This window comes from Thrips palmi, unplaced genomic scaffold (assembly GCF_012932325.1).
Source record: "Thrips palmi isolate BJ-2018 unplaced genomic scaffold, TpBJ-2018v1 HiC_scaffold_12, whole genome shotgun sequence".
In the NCBI taxonomy this organism is placed as follows: domain Eukaryota; kingdom Metazoa; phylum Arthropoda; class Insecta; order Thysanoptera; family Thripidae; genus Thrips; species Thrips palmi.
Window position 1 is genome coordinate 3649546 of NW_023144623.1, and position 18465 is coordinate 3668010.

Here is an 18465-nt window from a genome sequence, read left to right on the forward strand (position 1 = left end):
AATACTAAAAAACAAATCTCACTACAGTATGCAAAGCAAATAGGCCTACATAATAGTACAAATAAATTTGTTTGTAATAGTAAGAAGAAACTGCCCGTACGCCACTTAAAACCTTCAGGTTAAACCTTCGTTGTGCTGTCTTACAAGAATTTAATTCGTATTACGAAGAAAAAGCTCAGTAGGATCTTGAGAGAGAGAGAGGAAGGAAGGAAGGAAGGAAGGAAGGAAGGAAGGAAGGAAGGAAGGAAGGTGGGGGTGGGGGCAGGGGCCGTGGTGCACTGATTGCCCAGATAGCGTCGCTTGCCCTCGGCTTGGCCGCCCCGTCGCGACGGACTACACCGTAAAACAAGTCACAGACCTTGAATAAAGTTTCGAGGCCAAAGCCCACGGCCCACGGGGGTCACACGGCGAGCGCGTGTCTCGGGCAGAGTCTCTTTGCGACGCCGCACAGTGGGCCAGCAGAAGACCGGTGGAGGCGGCCAAATTTCTAAACGCGGTTTGACCTCCAGTCGCGAAATGGAACTCGAACCGAACAGGTGACCCCACCAATGGATTACTCTCAAAACGAGGAATCCATTGGTGGGGTCACACGTTCGGTTCGAGTCCTGTTTAGCGACTCTAGAGCTCAAAACGCGTCTATAATATTTGCCGTTTTTAGACGCCTCAAGTGCATCGCACCGCACGTGCAATGTCCATAGCGGCCATAGCGTGGGCATTCACAGTGTACTAATTGGCTCACTGAAAGGAGCAGTGCGCGTCTAGGTGGCCCGAATCCAGACACGCCGCGCGACGCGGGGTGTCGAGTCGCGCCGCACCCCCTCCCCCAGTGGACTGACTCCGCGCAGTGCTGGCCGTCGGTCTGTCTCTCTCGCACCGGCGTGGAGCACCGCATGAGAGAGAGAGCGAGAGAGAGAGAGCGAGACCTCCCACTCGGATTCAGTCTGCTCGGCGGGACCCTTGATTATGAGGAGGGGGTGCTGACCAGCGCGCCGCGCCTGAAGGCCGCGCTGAGCCCACCGGCAGCGCCCTGCAGACTGATTTCGAGATTCGTCCTCATCGCTCTGTCTCTCTCGCACCTGCACGGGACGCCCCATGAGTGCGAGAGAGACAGAGCGACGAAGACGACTCTCGGCGTCGGTCTGCCGGGGTCGACCCCAAGGGTGTCCCTTGCGTCCGGACGGCAGCGCGGGGAGGCGAGCCTCGGACGGCCGCGCGATTCAGGCGGCCGGTTTGTCGCTGTCTCTCTCGCACCCTTACGGACAGCCCCATGAGTGCGACAGAGACAGAGCGACGACTCTCCTGAACCGCTCGGCCGGCCGGCTGGCCGGAGGCAGTAGCCGGGAAAGCTGAGCCGAATGTAAACACAACCGCCCGATGCGTCGCCCTGCCTTTTGCCAATTTTCGCGTCCCGCCAAAGAAGCCGATTGGCGTGTACACTGGGAAAATAACGAAGCCAGGCTTTTTTTTCCGAATGAATGCACGCATTTCTGACGTTTCTGTGAAAGAAGGAGAGTGCGAAAGAGAGCGTTTCCTCACCACAAAATTTGCAGCTCTCTTCGGTCGCGAGTCCAATAAACAAGAAGATATCACATTACTTTTTAGCGTGTTCAAGCCAAAAAAATTTACTACTGCACTGTTAAAACCAAACACTGCGAAAAATTTGGATGTATTGAAGGTGCGAAGACTTAAGTCGAGGGGTTCATCACTCCCCAAAATTGTGTACAATGATTGGAGGTAAAATTGATTGGGCTGATTAAAAGTGACTGTAAAAGACTGTAAAAGACTGTATGAATGGAAATTTTCAAAATAATTGCCGATGATTGTGGTTGATTGGAATGATTGGAAGGTGATTGGAATTGATTAGAAATTGATTGGAATTGATCGGAAATTGATTGGAATTGATTGGAAATTGATTGGAATTGATTGGATATTGATTGGAATTCATTAGAAATTGATTGGAAACGGTCAAATATTGATTGGCTGCCTGAGCACTAAATGCGATGGTAAAAATACATTACCGGATCAAAAGCTTGTCTCAAAATGTAGGTGTGAAAATCAGACAGGCTACTGAAAGTGTGTGTAAAATTTCAAGCGTACAAAAAGTCTGCCTTTAATATATTTAGGGGCACATGAAAATAAATAGGAATTGCGTTTTAACTTCTTTAGTTCAAAATCACAAATTTATTTGGACGGTTGCTCGGGTGGAGGCGACATGGGTGAGCGCAGGCTCGGACTGGCCCGCAAAAGGCCCCGGCGGCCCCGGCGGATAAGACCGCAAAAGGCCCCCGATCATCATTGTTTTTACCCTTCATGACCAACTTTTTTATTGCCTTTTAATGCAACTAGATTGGACACAGTGGCCGCCCAAAGTCAGCAAAATCAGCAAATTTCCGAGATTCACCACTTTTTGACCAATTTTGGTCCCAAAATCGTTGCGGTCAAAGGCAAAATCGTTGTGGTCAACGTCTTCCCGATACAGGACATGAAAGAGAAGGGTCTTAAGAATACTAGGGCGTCGAGGGAGGCCTTTTACGGCAACTAGATTGGACACAGTGGCCACCTAAAGTCGGCAAAATCAGCAAATTTCCGAGATTCGACTACTTTTTGACCAACTTTGGTCCCAAAATCGTTGCGGTCAAAAGCAAAATCGTTGTGGTCAGCGTCTTCCCGATTCAGGGCATGAAAGAGAAGGGTCTTAAGAATACTAGGGCGTCGAGGGAGGCCTTTTACGGCAACTAGATTGGACACAGTGGCCACCTAAAGTCAGCAAAATCAGCAAATTTCCGAGATTCGACTACTTTTTGACCAACTTTGGTCCCAAAATCGTTGCGGTCAAAGGCAAAATCGTTGTGGTCAGCGTCTTCCCGATACAGGGCATGAAAGAGTAGGGTCTTAAGAATACTAGGGCGTCGAGGGAGGCCTTTTACGGCAACTAGATTGGACACAGTGGCCACCTAAATCAGCAAAATCAGCAAATTTCCGAGATTCGACTACTTTTTGACCAACTTTGGTCCCAAAATCGTTGCGGTCAAAGGCAAAATCGTTGTGGTCACGTCTTCCCGATACAGGCATGAAAGAGTAGGGTCTTAAGAATACTAGGGCGTCGAGGGAGGCCTTTTACGGCAACTAGATTGGACACAGTGGCCACCTAAAGTCAGCAAAATCAGCAAATTTCCGAGATTCGACTACTTTTTGACCAACTTTGGTCCCAAAATCGTTGCGGTCAAAGGCAAAATCGTTGTGGTCAGCGTCTTCCCGATACAGGGCATGAAAGAGTAGGGTCTTAAGAATACTAGGGCGTCGAAGGAGGCCTTTTACGGCAACTAGATTGGACACAGTGGCCACCTAAAGTCAGCAAAATCAGCAAATTCCGAGATTCGACTACTTTTTGACCAACTTTGGTCCCAAAATCGTTGCGGTCAAAGGCAAAATCGTTGTGGTCAGCGTCTTCCCGATACAGGGCATGAAAGAGTAGGGTCTTAAGAATACTAGGGCGTCGAGGGAGGCCTTTTACGGCAACTAGATTGGACACAGTGGCCACTAAAGTCAGCAAAATCAGCAAATTTCCGAGATTCGACTACTTTTTGACCAACTTTGGTCCCAAAATCGTTGCGGTCAAAGGCAAAATCGTTGTGGTCAGCGTCTTCCCGATACAGGGCATGAAAGAGTAGGGTCTTAAGAATACTAGGGCGTCGAGGGAGGCCTTTTACGGCAACTAGATTGGACACAGTGGCCACCTAAAGTCAGCAAAATCAGCAAATTTCCGAGATTCGACTACTTTTTGACCAACTTTGGTCCCAAAATCGTTGCGGTCAAAGGCAAAATCGTTGTGGTCAGCGTCTTCCCGATACAGGGCATGAAAGAGTAGGGTCTTAAGAATACTAGGGCGTCGAGGGAGGCCGTTGGCCGCAACTAGATCGGACGCAATGGCCTCTCAAATTCAGCGAAAACGGCTGCTTTCGGAGATTCAGTCACTCTTTGACCAACTTTGTGACGTTACTGGTCCCAAACCCGAAGACCCCGGCAGATTTTTCTGCCTGTCTGCCCTGGCTACACACTTAACTTCTTACGGATACATCCTATCTGTATTACGGACATTTTTGTGCAATTGCAATTACGGATAAATTTTGCTTGTAATACGGATGAAATCATCCGTATTACAAAGAGTTTTACGTCCGTACCATACGGATATTTTCGTCTGTATGTTACGGACACGAAAACCTTTGTATTACGGATAAAATCATCCGTATTACAACCAAAATCCATCCGTAATTACGCTTGCACAAAACCGTCCGTATTGCGGATACATGGTGTCCGTAAGGAAGGAGTCTTGAGTGTAGTCCGAGCCTGGGTGAGCGAGAAGTCGCCAGGCAGCGCCAGCCAGTCACAGCTTGAAGCATGCGTGAGGTTTTGGCGGGTAAGTCCCTACCAATGGAGTCACGTCTACCAACAGCAGTCAGAACGCCCACTCTCCCCACTCCCCACTTTTCGAACCGTGCAAGTAGTCCGAAGCAGGTCCGAACGGAAACCGAAGGTGCCCGAAAGAAGAAGACAATCGGGCAACGCCAATGCCCTAAGGCACGCTGAGTCGCGCGATAAAATGAGCTCTTGCCTTGCATTGGTTGATTTGCACCCAAATTTATGAATGATTGTAGCGATTGTAGATTTAAATGGAAATGATTGTAATGATTGGGGAAATGATTGTAATGATTGGGGAAGCGATTGTAATGATTGGGGAAGCGATTGTAGTTGATTTGCGCGATTGGAAATGATTGAAAAATATTGTAGTGAGTGGAATGATTGGAATGATTGGATTTGATTGGATTTGATTGGAAGTGATTGGAATTGTGATTGTTTTTTGGGGTGTACAGTGATTGGAGGGAGTGACGGACCCCTCGACTTAAGTTTTTATAGCAAACCGGGTTTGCGCTACGATCAAGTTCGTATGCATACATTTAGTTCATAACGTTTCGAAAAGAAACAATCATTTTAAAATGCTGTCCATTCATCAAAATAAGTTCTTCTTGGTCGTGGAGTGATGGGTCCGTGCCAACTTCACTGTTAAAATTTGTGGTCACTTTCTGAGGAAATCGGGGATGATATTTTCATCACTTTCAAATCATGACAATCTCATCACAAATAGATGATATTTTCGTCAAAGCCCCTATACTTTTGGCATGGGCGTGACAACAATGTCACTAATTGTTTCGATGACATCCTTGTAAGGAAAATAAGCCTTGAAATTGTCATCAAGTGACGATTTAAATTTTCAAAGTGTTGAGTGGAGTGCACGATGCAGCAACGACTCACCTGGTTGCCTAAGGTGACTGTGTGGGTCCAGTGAAGACTTCGACATAGTCGACAGTGCATTCGTACTGTATCCTGCAAACAGAAAACCGGATCAACAATCATTGCCAAAGAGCGGTCACCTTTCTTACCACTTTCTCTGTACCGCAAACCTCTTCAAAGTCTCTCTCTCTCTCTCTCTCTCTCTCTCTCTCTCTCTCTCTCTCTCTCTCTCACTCACTCTCTGCGACAAAAAGCGGTGGCGGCGCGGCAGGGAGCAGAGAGGAGTGGAAATTAGTTTAGTTGACCGCTTTAGAATTCCGTGAATTGGTCTCCAGCCGCTGGAAAAGACGGTGCCAGAGTGCCTTTATGGAGGGGGAGGGCGTCCCGGCGTCGCTGCCATGTACTCCGACGCCCTCGGAGGGGAAGGGAGGGGAGGGGAGGGGAGGGGGAGGCGCCGGCGGGCCTGGCGCAGGAAAGCCATGTCTTGTACCGCGACCGCCCCAATGGACACTGCAAACACAGGCAGGCGGGGATGGCCGTGATGGGCCCGCCGCTGTCGATCGGTCTGTCGCTCTGTCTCTCTCGCACTTTTACGGAGAGCCCCGTGAGTGCGACAGAGACAGAGCGACGAAACAAGTCTCGCCCCACCGACTCCATCCCTCTCCGGGCCCCTTCTTGGTCCGTTCCACACCGCCGTTCGGAAATCCTGGAGAATTTCCCCCTCAAGTTGCCACATGATGCGAGCAGGCATATCAGCAAAGCTCACTCACCATCTGAACAAGCTAGTTTCAATGCTTTCCCGATTCGCTGATGTCCAGCTGTGTGGAGACACTAAACTCGTTTTTGCAATTTTTGGACGTGGTCTCACTCAAGTTTGACCATACGTACAAATTTGTATAGAATTTCCAGGTAAAGGTGAAGGTAAAGATATTTGACTGAAATCATTCTAAAAGTGTCCACACGGAAAGACAAATGAAAAGACAGCACCCGTTTCGAACCCAAGGGACCACTAGCTCATTTTTTGTGCAACAAAAACCTTAATTCGGGCATGGAAGGGAACGAAGACAAACAAAACATGAGGTGCGAATGTTCCTCCAGGCTGAAATATTGTCATAAATTCGCTTCCCGTTCAATTTTCCACGAAATGTAAAATACTGACACGATTCTATCACAGAGGAACAAAGAACAACAGTCCCACATTATTTCCTTGTCGTTTCTCTCTTCCATTTGTCCCTTTCTGAACTCCATTTTTTGTCTTTTTACAGCTGTCCATTTTCCTTGTCCCGGCGCCTCCAATTGACCGCCGCCCTTCAGCAGGCCGATTCCGAACATTCCAGTCTCTCTCTCTCTCTCTCTCTCTCTCTCTCTCTCTCTCTCTTTCTCTCTCTCTCTCTCTCTCTCTCTCTTTCTCAACTGTAGAGCTGGACTCTCAATGAGCGCGACAGAGACAGAGACAAAAACACCGTTCGTTCGGAGTCGGCCTGGGCCGATACGCCCTTATCACCGACAAATAAAGGGCAGAGGATTTCACTGCTGTCTCTCTCCGTCTCTCTCGCACTCACAGAGCGTGCGTGCCGTGGGGGTGCGAGAGAGACGGAGTGCGCTGGCGGCGTAATCGCTCGACCGACAGGTCCCTTTCGGTGACCCCGGTTGCACCTCGGCAGAGAAACAAAACGGCGGCCAAGTGACTGTCTTAGAAAGCAACGCCCCGCCGCCCCGCCCCACCTCACCCCACCCCACCTCACCCCGCCCCACCACGCCACGGAGACGAAGGGCCCATTGCCACTCTTAAAAGTCAGGGCGGAAGACAAAGGGGCGGCGACAATCTCGGCGAATGCGGGTCATCAGCGGGAAGCTTTGTCGCCGCGCCCTCCTCCGCGTTCTGTCGCCTCGCCCGTCTGGCCCTGGGCCGCCCCTGCCAGCGGCACACTCTGGCAAAACGTGGTGTAGAGACGCTTGTACACTGCACTCGCGTAAATTTCGTCGAAATGCACTGAAAAACCAAACGTGGTCTAGACCACACCACTGGTGTGGTCAAAAGGGTGCCATTTTAACCGCATCAGCTGGTGTGATCTAGATCACGTTTTGCCACGTTTGGTGTGGTCTAGACCACGTTTGGTGCGTTTGGTGTGGTCATTGCATGGAAAGACCACACCAAACGTGGCAAAATGTGGTCTAGACCACACCAACTGATGCGGTCAAAATGACACCCATTTGACCACACCAGTTGGTGCAGTCTAGACCACGTTTAGTTTTTCGGTGTGAAAGGAACACGTCTGAAAACCCCTGGAAATCGCCTATTTCTTACCAAGGGCTTCCTGGGAAAACCAGGTTCCGTTTTTACCGTGCAGATCGTACACTCCCAATATCCTACTCAGCTTTTTCTTCGTAATACGAACAAAAAATTATGACTGCGCAGCTAAGGTAGTAATCTGTGGTGAAGAGTTCTCAGTAACTTATGCACTCTCATTCCAGGAACGTGACGTCACGTTCAAACGAACGTGACATAATGTCACGTTCGTTTGAGCATTGTGTCACATTCGTTTGGATGTGAATTGGCCAAAAACCAGCTTGTTCACATTCAAACGAACATGACACAATAGTCAAACGAACGTGACATTTTGTCACGTTCGTTTCAACGTGATGTCACGTTCCTGGAATTGGAGTATGACCACTTTCTTCATATTACGAACAAATTTCTATGACAGATTTGTGTCGTAAAGTACTGAGAATCAGCTTAGTATTATGACTGCATGGCATTTCTCAGTAGGAAATTGGGAGTGTAGTTATTTCATTCTCAGTGCATTCTGTAAAAATCTTGCTTCGAAAATTTCGTGTTCGCAGCGCTCTCTTTATGCAGGGCGCTGCACATTTCCCTCCGTTGTTCTTTTCTCCCCCTTATTTTCGGGAACATTCTCCGTTTTGTTTGACGGGGTTCGCGGCCGCAAGCTTTGAGTGGCCTGGCGGCGGCGTGGGTGCGCCAAGGCTGCCAAGGCTGGTGGAGCCCCTCTCCGCTTCGCCCTGCTTCGCCCCGGGGCCCCGCGAGGGGGAGGGCAGCAAGGGAGGGGTGGCAGGCTTCACGCCCCGGCGCCCCGCTCCGAGCGAACGGGCGGCCGGGCGACTGGAACCAGCAGCGCCGCGCCTCCCTGCAGAGCTCACAGCGCCATTCGTCGCTCTGTCTCTCTCGCACCGACACGGGACGCCCCGTGAGTGCGAGAGGGACAGAGCGACGAAGGCCCTGTTTGGAATGAGCTGGCTGCTCACGCCGCGCGGCCAGCCGGTTCACTCCAAACAGCGCCTCCGTCGCTCTGTCTCTCTCGCACTCACGGGGCGTCCCGTGTCGGTGCGAGAGAGACAGACCGACGAAAACCACTGCCCTTGTGTCGCCCCGACCGGTGCCGCCAGTCCCGCCCCGCGGCGCCGGCCTCTTTAAACCGCCGCGTGGTGCCGCCTCACCTCACCAAAGCTCTCTGCTCGTGACAGCGGCAGCAGAAGCGACACTCGGGGCGTTAATTCAAACACCATCCGCCCCGATTCGCCCTTTCTGTGTGTGCGAGCGTGTGTTTGTGTGAGTGCGGCTGTGTGTGTGTTTGTGAGGCTGTGTGTGTGTGTGTTTGTGAGGCTCTGTGTGTGTGTGTGTGTTTGTGAGGCTCTCTGTGTGTGTGTGTGTGTTTGTGAGGCTCTGTGTGTGTGTGTGTGTGAGAGAGATAGAAGCGAGGGTTCTGTGACGCCGCAGGGCTAAAACAGTAAAGCCGCAAAAGCAAGGCACGCCAAAGCGTTATTTAATCACCGATGCTTGTGTTTGTGTTTTCGTGTTCGTCCGTGCGTGCTGTGTGTGTGTGCGTGAAGAAACGATCGAAACAGAGCCACGCAGAGATTGAAAGCAAGGCGTGGAGGGTTGTGCCCCAGAGGCAGGTCGCTGGTCGCTCGTGAGGCGTAGCCGGGCGTAGCGAGATGGAGGGAGAGCCATTAGGGAGGTTCCGTAAGACATACGATAATTTGAGGTCCAGCGCGCCGCTCTCAAGTTCAAGTCACATGCCAAGACGCCTAGCGATGCGCAAAAAGTGCAAAAATGCGGAACCAAACATCCCCCTTCGCGCCTTCATGCTAGTCAGGCCATGGCCCACCATCTGAACGGTTCATAGAGTGGATGGTACGCTTGAAATAAACCAGAAACACGGAACTCTCTCATGCATTTAGATAGGAAGATTAAGATCAGATGGGCCTGTGACGCTTGATTTCAAACAATTTGGAGACAAACCCCACTAGTGATCCGTTGAATTTGCCCAATGAATAGCACGAGAAGCCAGACCTGAAACGAATGCTAGTTTATTTTCATGGGCAGATTATTAAAATCTCCCACCCCACCCCACGACCTATACAAACCGCCGAAGAAAAACAAACACAAGGCTGCCTGAGGTTGACAAGGACATCATGCATCGACTGCCCGGCCCGAAGGATCGTTTGGTCTCTCTCTCTCTCTCTCTCTCTCTCTCTCTCTCTCTCTCTCTCCTCTTAGGGATGCCCCACGAGTGCAAGAGAGACAGCGGCGAGGCCATCTTTCGGAATCATAGGCGACAGTTCAGCCAATAAAGGATGCACGACTGACACATTTCCCCCTCCTGGCGCCGAGTGGCCTCAAGAGGCGTCTAACTGTTGCTGTGTGTGACACGAAAGGCTGCGCGGCGATGGGATACCACCCTTCACCCCCGTACCAGTAACACTGAAAAAATAAAATAAAATAGGGACCTGTTTTTAAAAGAAAGCAGATCACAACGATGAGAACCTCTATGGCCATGTCAGTTGTTATCTGATTTGGTCTGGTAATGCCAGTTGCTAGATAGTTTAGCCTAGTAAAGTCTGTTGATATCTCATTTGGTGAGAAGCAATGTCAGTTGTTAGCTCATTTGATCTATTGGAATGACAGTTGTTAGCTGATTTACACGGGAAACAGCTAAGACCCGAACAAAGGAGAGCCTGTCCCTACAGAGATCCTCTGGCCGAAGTCCATAGGAAATTCCACAGTCATTATGAGACTAAGCTACACTCGAGGACAATCACAAGATAAACTCTTGGAACAACTGCCCTGCAAGTGCTTTGCTCTAATAGCTGTGTTCCATCAAGATCGGGATATTTGAGAAAATGAAGGCAGAAATTGACTGCACTGTCGCAAGCCCTGTCTTCACTTCAAATACGTACATTGGCAAGTTGCCTTGCAAAAATCACCAGCATCCCAGGACGCCAAATTTTGGCACCCTAAGGACCAGAAAACAAAATTTTAGCAGTCAAAACCGAGCACTAACTTACAAGGGTGTGAGGAAAACTTTCCAATGGATTTGTTGTCTTATCGGTGCCCTTGTCACCCCATGTCAAAAAGCGTTTTTAAAATGCCACTACTCCACTTCGTTGTTCGGATTCAGCATTGTGAATTTATCATCCAACCATCTCCCGGCCGCGTGGCTGCCAGCACTGCCACACTGTGAGAAAAAAGTACGGAAAAAGTACGGAACATGTCTGGTCAATAATTTGCCTGGAACGTCCGTACTTGCCAACTACGGAACGTTCCGTACTTTTTTTCCGTACCCATTTACATGGGTTCATATGGAGCAAGTACGGAACGTTCCGTACTTTTCTCCGTACCTCCGTTCTATATTTTTCTGTACCATTTCCGTACAAAAGTACGGAATTTTTTACAGTGCAGGCTGCGAAGTGAGTGGAGCCCGCGGTGCGCGGCGGCTGCAGGCTGAGGCTCGTTCTCGTCGCTCCGTCTCCCTCGCACTCGCGAAGCGTGGCCTCTTCGTGCGAGGGAGACGGAGCGACGAAAACGAGGCCTGCAGGTCCGCGGCATCACGTGCCGAGTGGGTGCCGCTCTTGTAACCCCTCGCCGTGACAAAAATGCCGAAGCAACGCGAACAATCACCCTTGTCTCAGTGCGGAGGGGCGCGAAGGGGGCGGGGGAGGAGGAGGGGAGCACCAATCAGTGGTTCAGTGAACCGTGGCGTATGACGAATAATGGCACATGCGGCCGGAACAAGTAACGAGGGATTGTTCGAGAGATGCCCACGGCGCTGCAGGCTGGTGTCGAGCGCGGTCGCTCTGTCTCCCTCGCACCCTCGCGCCGGGGCCCCGCGGGAGCGAGAGAGACGACGGGTGACGACAGCGCCGTTCGGAACCGGCCTGCCGCTCCGCTCCCTTTGAGGCGACCTCTATCATGCCATGGCTGCTCCGTGGCGCTCCGCAGGGGGGTGGTGGGGCGCTGGGGCGTCGCCTTGCAGTGGGGCGGCCAATGGGACGAGTGGGCCCCGCCACGCCCCGCCACGCCCCGTCCTCGACGCCCCCGTCGTGGCAGATCGATGCGACGCGTCCTGAGCTACTGCCGCTATGCGGGGATGGGGCGTGGCGGCTCGGCCGGACTCGGCGTGTGTATTGTACGAGACCAAGATGAAAACCCCGAGCCGGATACGCGCGGAGGGAACTCTCGCCAGCGACGGCAAAAAGGTGAAGGCCCCGGGGGGACTCGAACCTCCGCCACGCTGCTGCAGCCACCCTGTTGTTTCAGTTGAGGGAGTTGAGGTGGGACCGCGAAGGACCGCTGTCAACCACCAATATACCCCGATGATAGGATGCACCCGACATTGCAATTGGATGCAACCAGGTGAAAAGATTTACCTGGCAGCTAGGTGGAGATTTGGCATCCTCATGTGATAAGAGACGTGTGATAGAAGCACAATGGATCAACTGACTGCAGCCCAACTGCAGCCACAACATCGGATCATCTACGAAACAATGGATTCTCTACCCAATAATGTCGAAAATCAAACAGTGGCTCTCCTATCCAAATCCTCTATCCCACAGAGGATCCACAAGTGGATCCACTATCCAACAGTGGATCGGCTATCCAACAGTGGATCCGCTATCCAACAGTGGATCCACTATCCAACAGTGGATCCACTATCCGGCAGTGGATCCACTATCCAACAGTGGATCCACTATCCGGCAGTGGATCCACTATCCAACAGTACTATCCAACAGTGGATCCACTATCCAACAGTGGATCCACTATCCAACAGTAGATCCTATATGATGGAACTCAATTGCCCACCCAAGAAGTGTCCCGACCCAAATTTGGGCGATGAAACGTTCCTTCGTCAAATTTAGGCGATAAGTGACCCTTTCATTCTCAGTGTAAACTGATTGCGACAGTATACACTGCAAAAAAAGTGTAGATAGTACAACAAAAGTACAACAGAAACTGTACAATAAAAGTACAACAGCGATTGTAGAAAGTACAACGAGAATTGTACAAACCACAACGAGCCCTGGACTGCACAGCACTTGTCATGCCGGTTCCATTGTACTTTGTACAACAATTGTTGTACTTGAAAAGTACACTAAATTCCTGATAAAAAATTTGCCAGAAATTTGTGTACTTTTGTTGTGGTTATTTCCTGCAGTGTAGAGATACGTATCAAGAAAGTTACGATGCGGGAAGGAAATAGTGATAGAGAGCATACCACGGAGCATGGACCAAAGGTTAAAATGAAAAATGCGACGTAAGAAACAGACTTTGATGCTACGGAACGTCAGATAACCAAAACATGCTGTTTTTGATTTGGTTTTCGAAGGAAGCAAAGGATGGGACAAGATGGCATGTGACGAAAAGGATACACAAGGGTGAAAGGGAACGGCGAGGGATTGAAAGAGAAGGACGGAACAGGCGGGAAGGGATGGAATGGGAATAGGATGGATGCAGGGAGGGGAAGGAACCAACTCGACAACCCTCTCACGGTCATATCTGTATCAGATCGACACATGTGCGGTACACAGCGTGCCCATGCAACCGTGTGCGCCCCGCCAGCCTCGCTCGCTCACCCTGCTAGCCGCGCGTCACAAGACGAGATAGGAGCGACGCAAGTCACCCCATGTGTGGCGCGACGCCGAACCGAGGACCCCGTGCCGATCAGTTGGTCGGAAAGAGACGAGGAAAAAGAATTGAGATTGGAGGAGAAAGAGAAACTAGTGTATTTACAAACCGAAAAACATCTAATGCTTGTAGTATCCTGCTTACACCATTTATATGGGGTGTTCTGAGATCTAGCGCCTTTATCAGTTGCATCCAGAGCGCCTAAAGGTGCCTCCTGGTAAAACGACAAAGACGCTTCCCACCGAAACGCCTTTGCCACTCTCTGTCCAGGCACCTTGCAGACAAATCAGTCAATGAACGATAGCATTTGATGAATTCAATGAGCCCCTCCGTCCGAAGACGCGTCCTTTGAAAACACCTTTGATATTTATAGCAGCTTGGGACCATTGACAAGGCAGCAAACACCGCTCTTTTGTGGCTTCTAAACATGGCTTGCAAAAGGTCCGTGGGGGGAACTTTTTGATCCAGGGGCTTATTGAAGCAATCAAATGCTATCATGCATTGACTGGTTTGTCTGCAAGGTGTCTGTGCAGAGAGCGACGAAGGCCTCACTGTGAGAAAAAAGTACGGAAAAAGTACGGAACATGTCTGGTCAATAATTTGCCTGGAACGTCCGTACTTGCCAACTACGGAACGTTCCGTACTTTTTTTCCGTACCCATTTACATGGGTTCATATGGAGCAAGTACGGAACGTTCCGTACTTTTCTCCGTACCTCCGTTCTATATTTTTCTGTACCATTTCCGTACAAAAGTACGGAATTTTTTACAGTGCTTTCAGTAGGCAGGCGCTCTAAAAGAGGATGCAACTGACAAAATAGCTCTCTCTATCAGAGCTTTCTTCCAAATTCAGAGTGTAACAAAGCTATCACAGTTTTCCGAGCAGTTTTCAACGTTGTCTGCCCAATCCTTGCAAAAACGGTTACAAAAAGGCAACAGTCCTGACAGTGTAAGAGACTTCGCGCACAGCGACAAAACGAGTACTAAAGCCACCCGAGTGACGCAGACCGGTGGCTCGGTCCTGTCGCGGCACGAACCAACAGCCGGACGGCCGACTAGTCTGGAGTCTCGGGCCAAGAATATCCGGTGCTAATTATTCGGCGGAGACAATCTAACCGCCGTCGTGGTCATGAACCGAGACCTGCCTCATGAATATACAACCCTGGCCCTGGCGGCGCAGCTGGAAGAAGGAGGGGAGAGGGGAAAGGGAGGGGGCTGGCAGGCGTTAAGGGGTGGTATTACGTGCCTCGCTGAAATCGAACACGACTTGTCACAGAAAAGCACTGGTCCCTGCCCTCAGCCTAGCAAGAGGTGCAAAGGCAATGTTAAGATCAATTTGAATTAGAGACAATGGTTCGGGCACACATATGACAACATTCAAACAATTTTATGGCAATTTTGACGTTGTTTTGAGGTTCTTTTGTATTAATTTAGCAGCAATTTCGCAGTAACACTTGATACTGGTACAAAATTTAATACTGCGTGAGGTTGTGCGCAAAAAAATTCCATGGCCATAGTCTTTCTTTTACATTTGGTGTGCATTCGCCACATTTTGCGTTGCAACCGTCATATTACAGAAACATAAAAGACTAAAATTGCCTGTTAACCGTCCACCTGCCAACGTGGGGTAGCATCTAACGACATGGCGAAAAAAAAAACCCACAAGACAATTAAAGGCACAAAAAACGGTAATCAAGATTTGAAACAAAAACAAAGACAATTGGTCGCGGCTCCTTGCGCCCGTGGCGTGGCGGCGACTGGGGGACGACACCTACAGGAGCGATGTGCGATGACTCGGGCTGACCCCTCCGGGGGACTCATTCCGCGCGGCGTTCTGTCTCTCTTGCCGACGCGGGACGCCCCGTCGGTGCGAGAGAGACAGAGCGACGAGAGTTGGGAATCGGTCTGCACGGCCCTCGCTACAATTCATTTAGCAATTCTAATGAGCGAAGGGCGACGCCATGGCCTCGGCGGCCTCGGCCGGGGAGGGTGGAGGCCGATTCGCACTGATTGTTTATTAGTGTGGTAATTAGGTGGGACTCCCATTGGTAGTCGAAATATCGCCCACACTTCTGTTGACTCACAGACGCACAAAAAACGACAGCAAACACAAACACACACACACACACACAGGCTTATTTACTGTCTGGCGTGCGCTCGGCTTCTGAGCTACCCTAACGCGGATTGTTTTTTTTGTTTCGCACTTTCCTCCCCGTTTTTTTTCCGCGACTTTGCTTCTGTTTGCGAAGCCGTCGTCGAGTTTCTCGGCGAAACCGATCCGCGTTGACGTGTCATTGCCATTAATTTGACTCCTTGCACGACGCTCCCATCACAATCTGAAGTCGTGATTTGATTTAGCTATGAAATGGAAAAAAGTACCAGCCAAAAACACAGAAAAATAGTTTTATCCAAAGGATTGACATGATGCTCAGTCGTCGATTCATCAACCAATCAACCCCTTTGCATGAATTCTATGGATTTTTTTCTGGTCAAACAGGTTGTTTAACTGTCAACATAACCCTTGTTTAGACAACAAATGATAATCCATTCTGAGTCAAAGATATTTTGATGCGCCATAATACCTGCTGCACGCAGCAATTTTTAAATAATTTGAGTTTGTAAAATCAATGCTGTGCATTGATAACAGTGGTATGAAAGAGGACGTGTCATAAGAAACACTTCAAAATTCAAAAGAAATCGACCAGGAACGTAAACATATTTTACAATGAAACACCAGAATTGTAAGGTTCTCCTACCAAGATATGAAGAAAGATAAACAAATTTGTTTATTATTACCCAGGATTTTGAAACAAATTCCAAAAATGTCAGGGGGCGACCGAGTGCATGCGTACAGCTGAGCGGTTAGTCTGCACTCTGAAGATCCTACAGATCATTTTCTTGGCAATGCGAACAAAAGTCTTACTATTATGACTGCACGGCATTTCTATGTTGGAAAGTGAGGGTGTGGGATGCTTCCAGACCGAGTGGGAACGAAACGCCCTTCATAACGGCCGTCTGAGGCGCTTGAGACGATGCAAATGGAAGTTATCGAGACAAAGTTTATCTCTGGAAATGTAGAGAGGACGAAGGAAGCGGCCGCCAAACGGCTTGTCCTAGGGGAGGAAGTTTTGACGCCCGCGGAGTGGTATCGGCCCTGATTTAAGCGGAAGGGGGTGAGGGAAGGGGTTCGGGAGGGAGTGGGGAAGGTGCGGGGGAGGTCGCATTCACCTCGACGAAAGTGGAAAGATGGCCTGGGTAGATTTGCAAGTCAAAAGCGGGGGCCACCTCTCACTGGAGTTCGGGTGGAGGTAGAGTAGAGAGGCAAGATAGACAGGATAGAATGGCTGGGGTGGCATTGAGAGAGAGGGAGCGAGATAGAAACTCATTGCGCGCTTACCTGGCGTTTGACTGGCGGCATGTCCACCCCACGATCCTTTGTACGAGGTGTCTGAAACAACAAACACACAGAAGTGAGCTTTAGGGTTCTCATCAACGTCTCTGAAAGCATCCGTAGACTGAAGTATTGGCAAAAGGGTCCCCTAACCCAGTATTTTGCATAACAGAGATTGTTTGAGTCGGATTCTTTGGAAAATCCTGTAAAATTTGTCCCGTTTTATGCTTATATACAGAAGTTTCTGACGCTAAATTGTGAGATTGTCTCTGCTCCTTGCGTACACAGATTACTTCAGTGAAGGACCCCAGTACAGGAATGTTTTAAGGTGCGGTTCCTGACATGCATGCGTGAGCAGCCCAGGCGAGGTATTGGGTGGCATGTGCGCGCGTCTGGGTGTGTGTGTGTGTGCGTGTGTGTGCATGCGAGTGAGTTAGAGACAGGCCCACCGCACACGTCAAACATCAACACCAAAAACAACAACGCCCTATTTTCCCTGGGCCGCCAGGTACACACCGCCCGTGATAGTTTGATCAAACAACAAGAGCGGCAGCAACAACTCGGCCTGACGGCTCGCCGCACCCAATAACAACTTTTTCAACTTGAATGGCGGCGCTCCTCACCTCGCTCCGGGATGCCTTGAGGTGAAGTTATCGACCAGTCAGTCCACTGCGCCCTTCACAGCCCCCCCCCAAAAAAAAAAAACTAGAGTTTGCTCGTCATAAGAGCAGGGGGTTCTACAAGACGCTTCTGTTCCTCGGGTATCGTCACTGTAGGTGCTGCCCGCGGCCGGCCGAGCGGGAACCTCAACGCGCCGTACGCGCAAAGCGTGGACGGCCCCTGGCGTGGCACGCAGCGCTTGGGGCACTCAACTGCCGGGCCGAAGGCGAATCGTTTGTAACAAGCAAGGATGTTTCTCTGTTGCTGTCATCACAGTTCAATGCCACGTGGCATGTTTAGCGCCAGACAGAAATAAAAAATAGAAAACCCACAAAAATCACGACATGAATGACAGAACAGGACATGGATTGTGGAGGAAATGGGTGACATGCCATCATCCAAGGCGATGATACAAGGATGGGTTCCGATAGCCTGCTGTTTTCGATCATTGAAGTCACGTGGGCACTCTGATGACACTTCGGTCGGGACTTTTCTATCTTCCTCAACCATGTGGATCACCCGATCACCAAACCAGGGTTTACGGCTCGGCGAAAAGGGATCAAGGAACACGCACAACCACATCCACCAGGTTCGAACCCAAAACTCCCGGCGGCACTCTTAAGTGCCTTAAGTGCTCCATGCATGTACTCAGTAGCACACACCACACAATCGAGTTTCCGATGCATCACGTCTGTGGACGTTGACGATGGTGCTCACAGCTACCTACCAAAGAGCATGGAGAAGTTGGTCGAGAAGGTGGCCGATCTGCTGAGGTAGTCGGCGGCCGCCGACGTCTTGATGTCCAGCATGGTGGGGGGCCGGGGGTGCGCGGGGCGCGGGGCGCGTGGCGGCCTGGACGAGGCCGAGTGGTCACCCGAGACCGCGCACGGCGCGCATGGCCGAGGCACCGCAGTCTCCCCAGGCAGCACTACAGCGAGCGATCCGCACACACCCGCACGCCAGCACGTTCCGGAAGTATTGACGCCGAAAAGCTTTCCTCGCGACGCGCCGCGCCGCCGGCCCGCCCCTCCACCGCCAGCGGACCGCCGGCGGGGTGGCCGCCTGGCCCGGGCCTGGCCGCGCGGGCCGCCGGGGGTGGGGCTTGGGGAGGGGGAGGCGCCTGGCGATCAATGCGGCCAATCGGAGCGCGCGCCGCGCCCCCACCCCTCGCGCCACCCCTTCCCCCACCCCTCCCCAACCCCG

At 50.8% G+C, this 18465-nt stretch overlaps 1 protein-coding gene across 13 annotated transcripts in view; it reads right to left on the minus strand.

The window, feature by feature from the left end:
* Positions 1-18465, minus strand: part of LOC117640010 (DNA-binding protein D-ETS-3) — an 85802-nt gene that overhangs the window by 13214 nt on the left and 54123 nt on the right. For 7 of the 13 annotated variants that reach the window (XM_034376169.1, XM_034376168.1, XM_034376171.1 and 4 more), the window contains 2 exons: positions 16609-16659; positions 5311-5382 (listed from right to left, as the gene is read on the minus strand). In XM_034376169.1, the coding sequence (XP_034232060.1) occupies positions 5311-5382; positions 16609-16659 (123 nt within the window). Of the gene's footprint in view, positions 1-5310; positions 5383-16608; positions 16660-17989; positions 18113-18465 lie in introns of those variants that run through there. The other 6 variants (XM_034376175.1, XM_034376174.1, XM_034376178.1 and 3 more) reach the window with 5 other exon arrangements.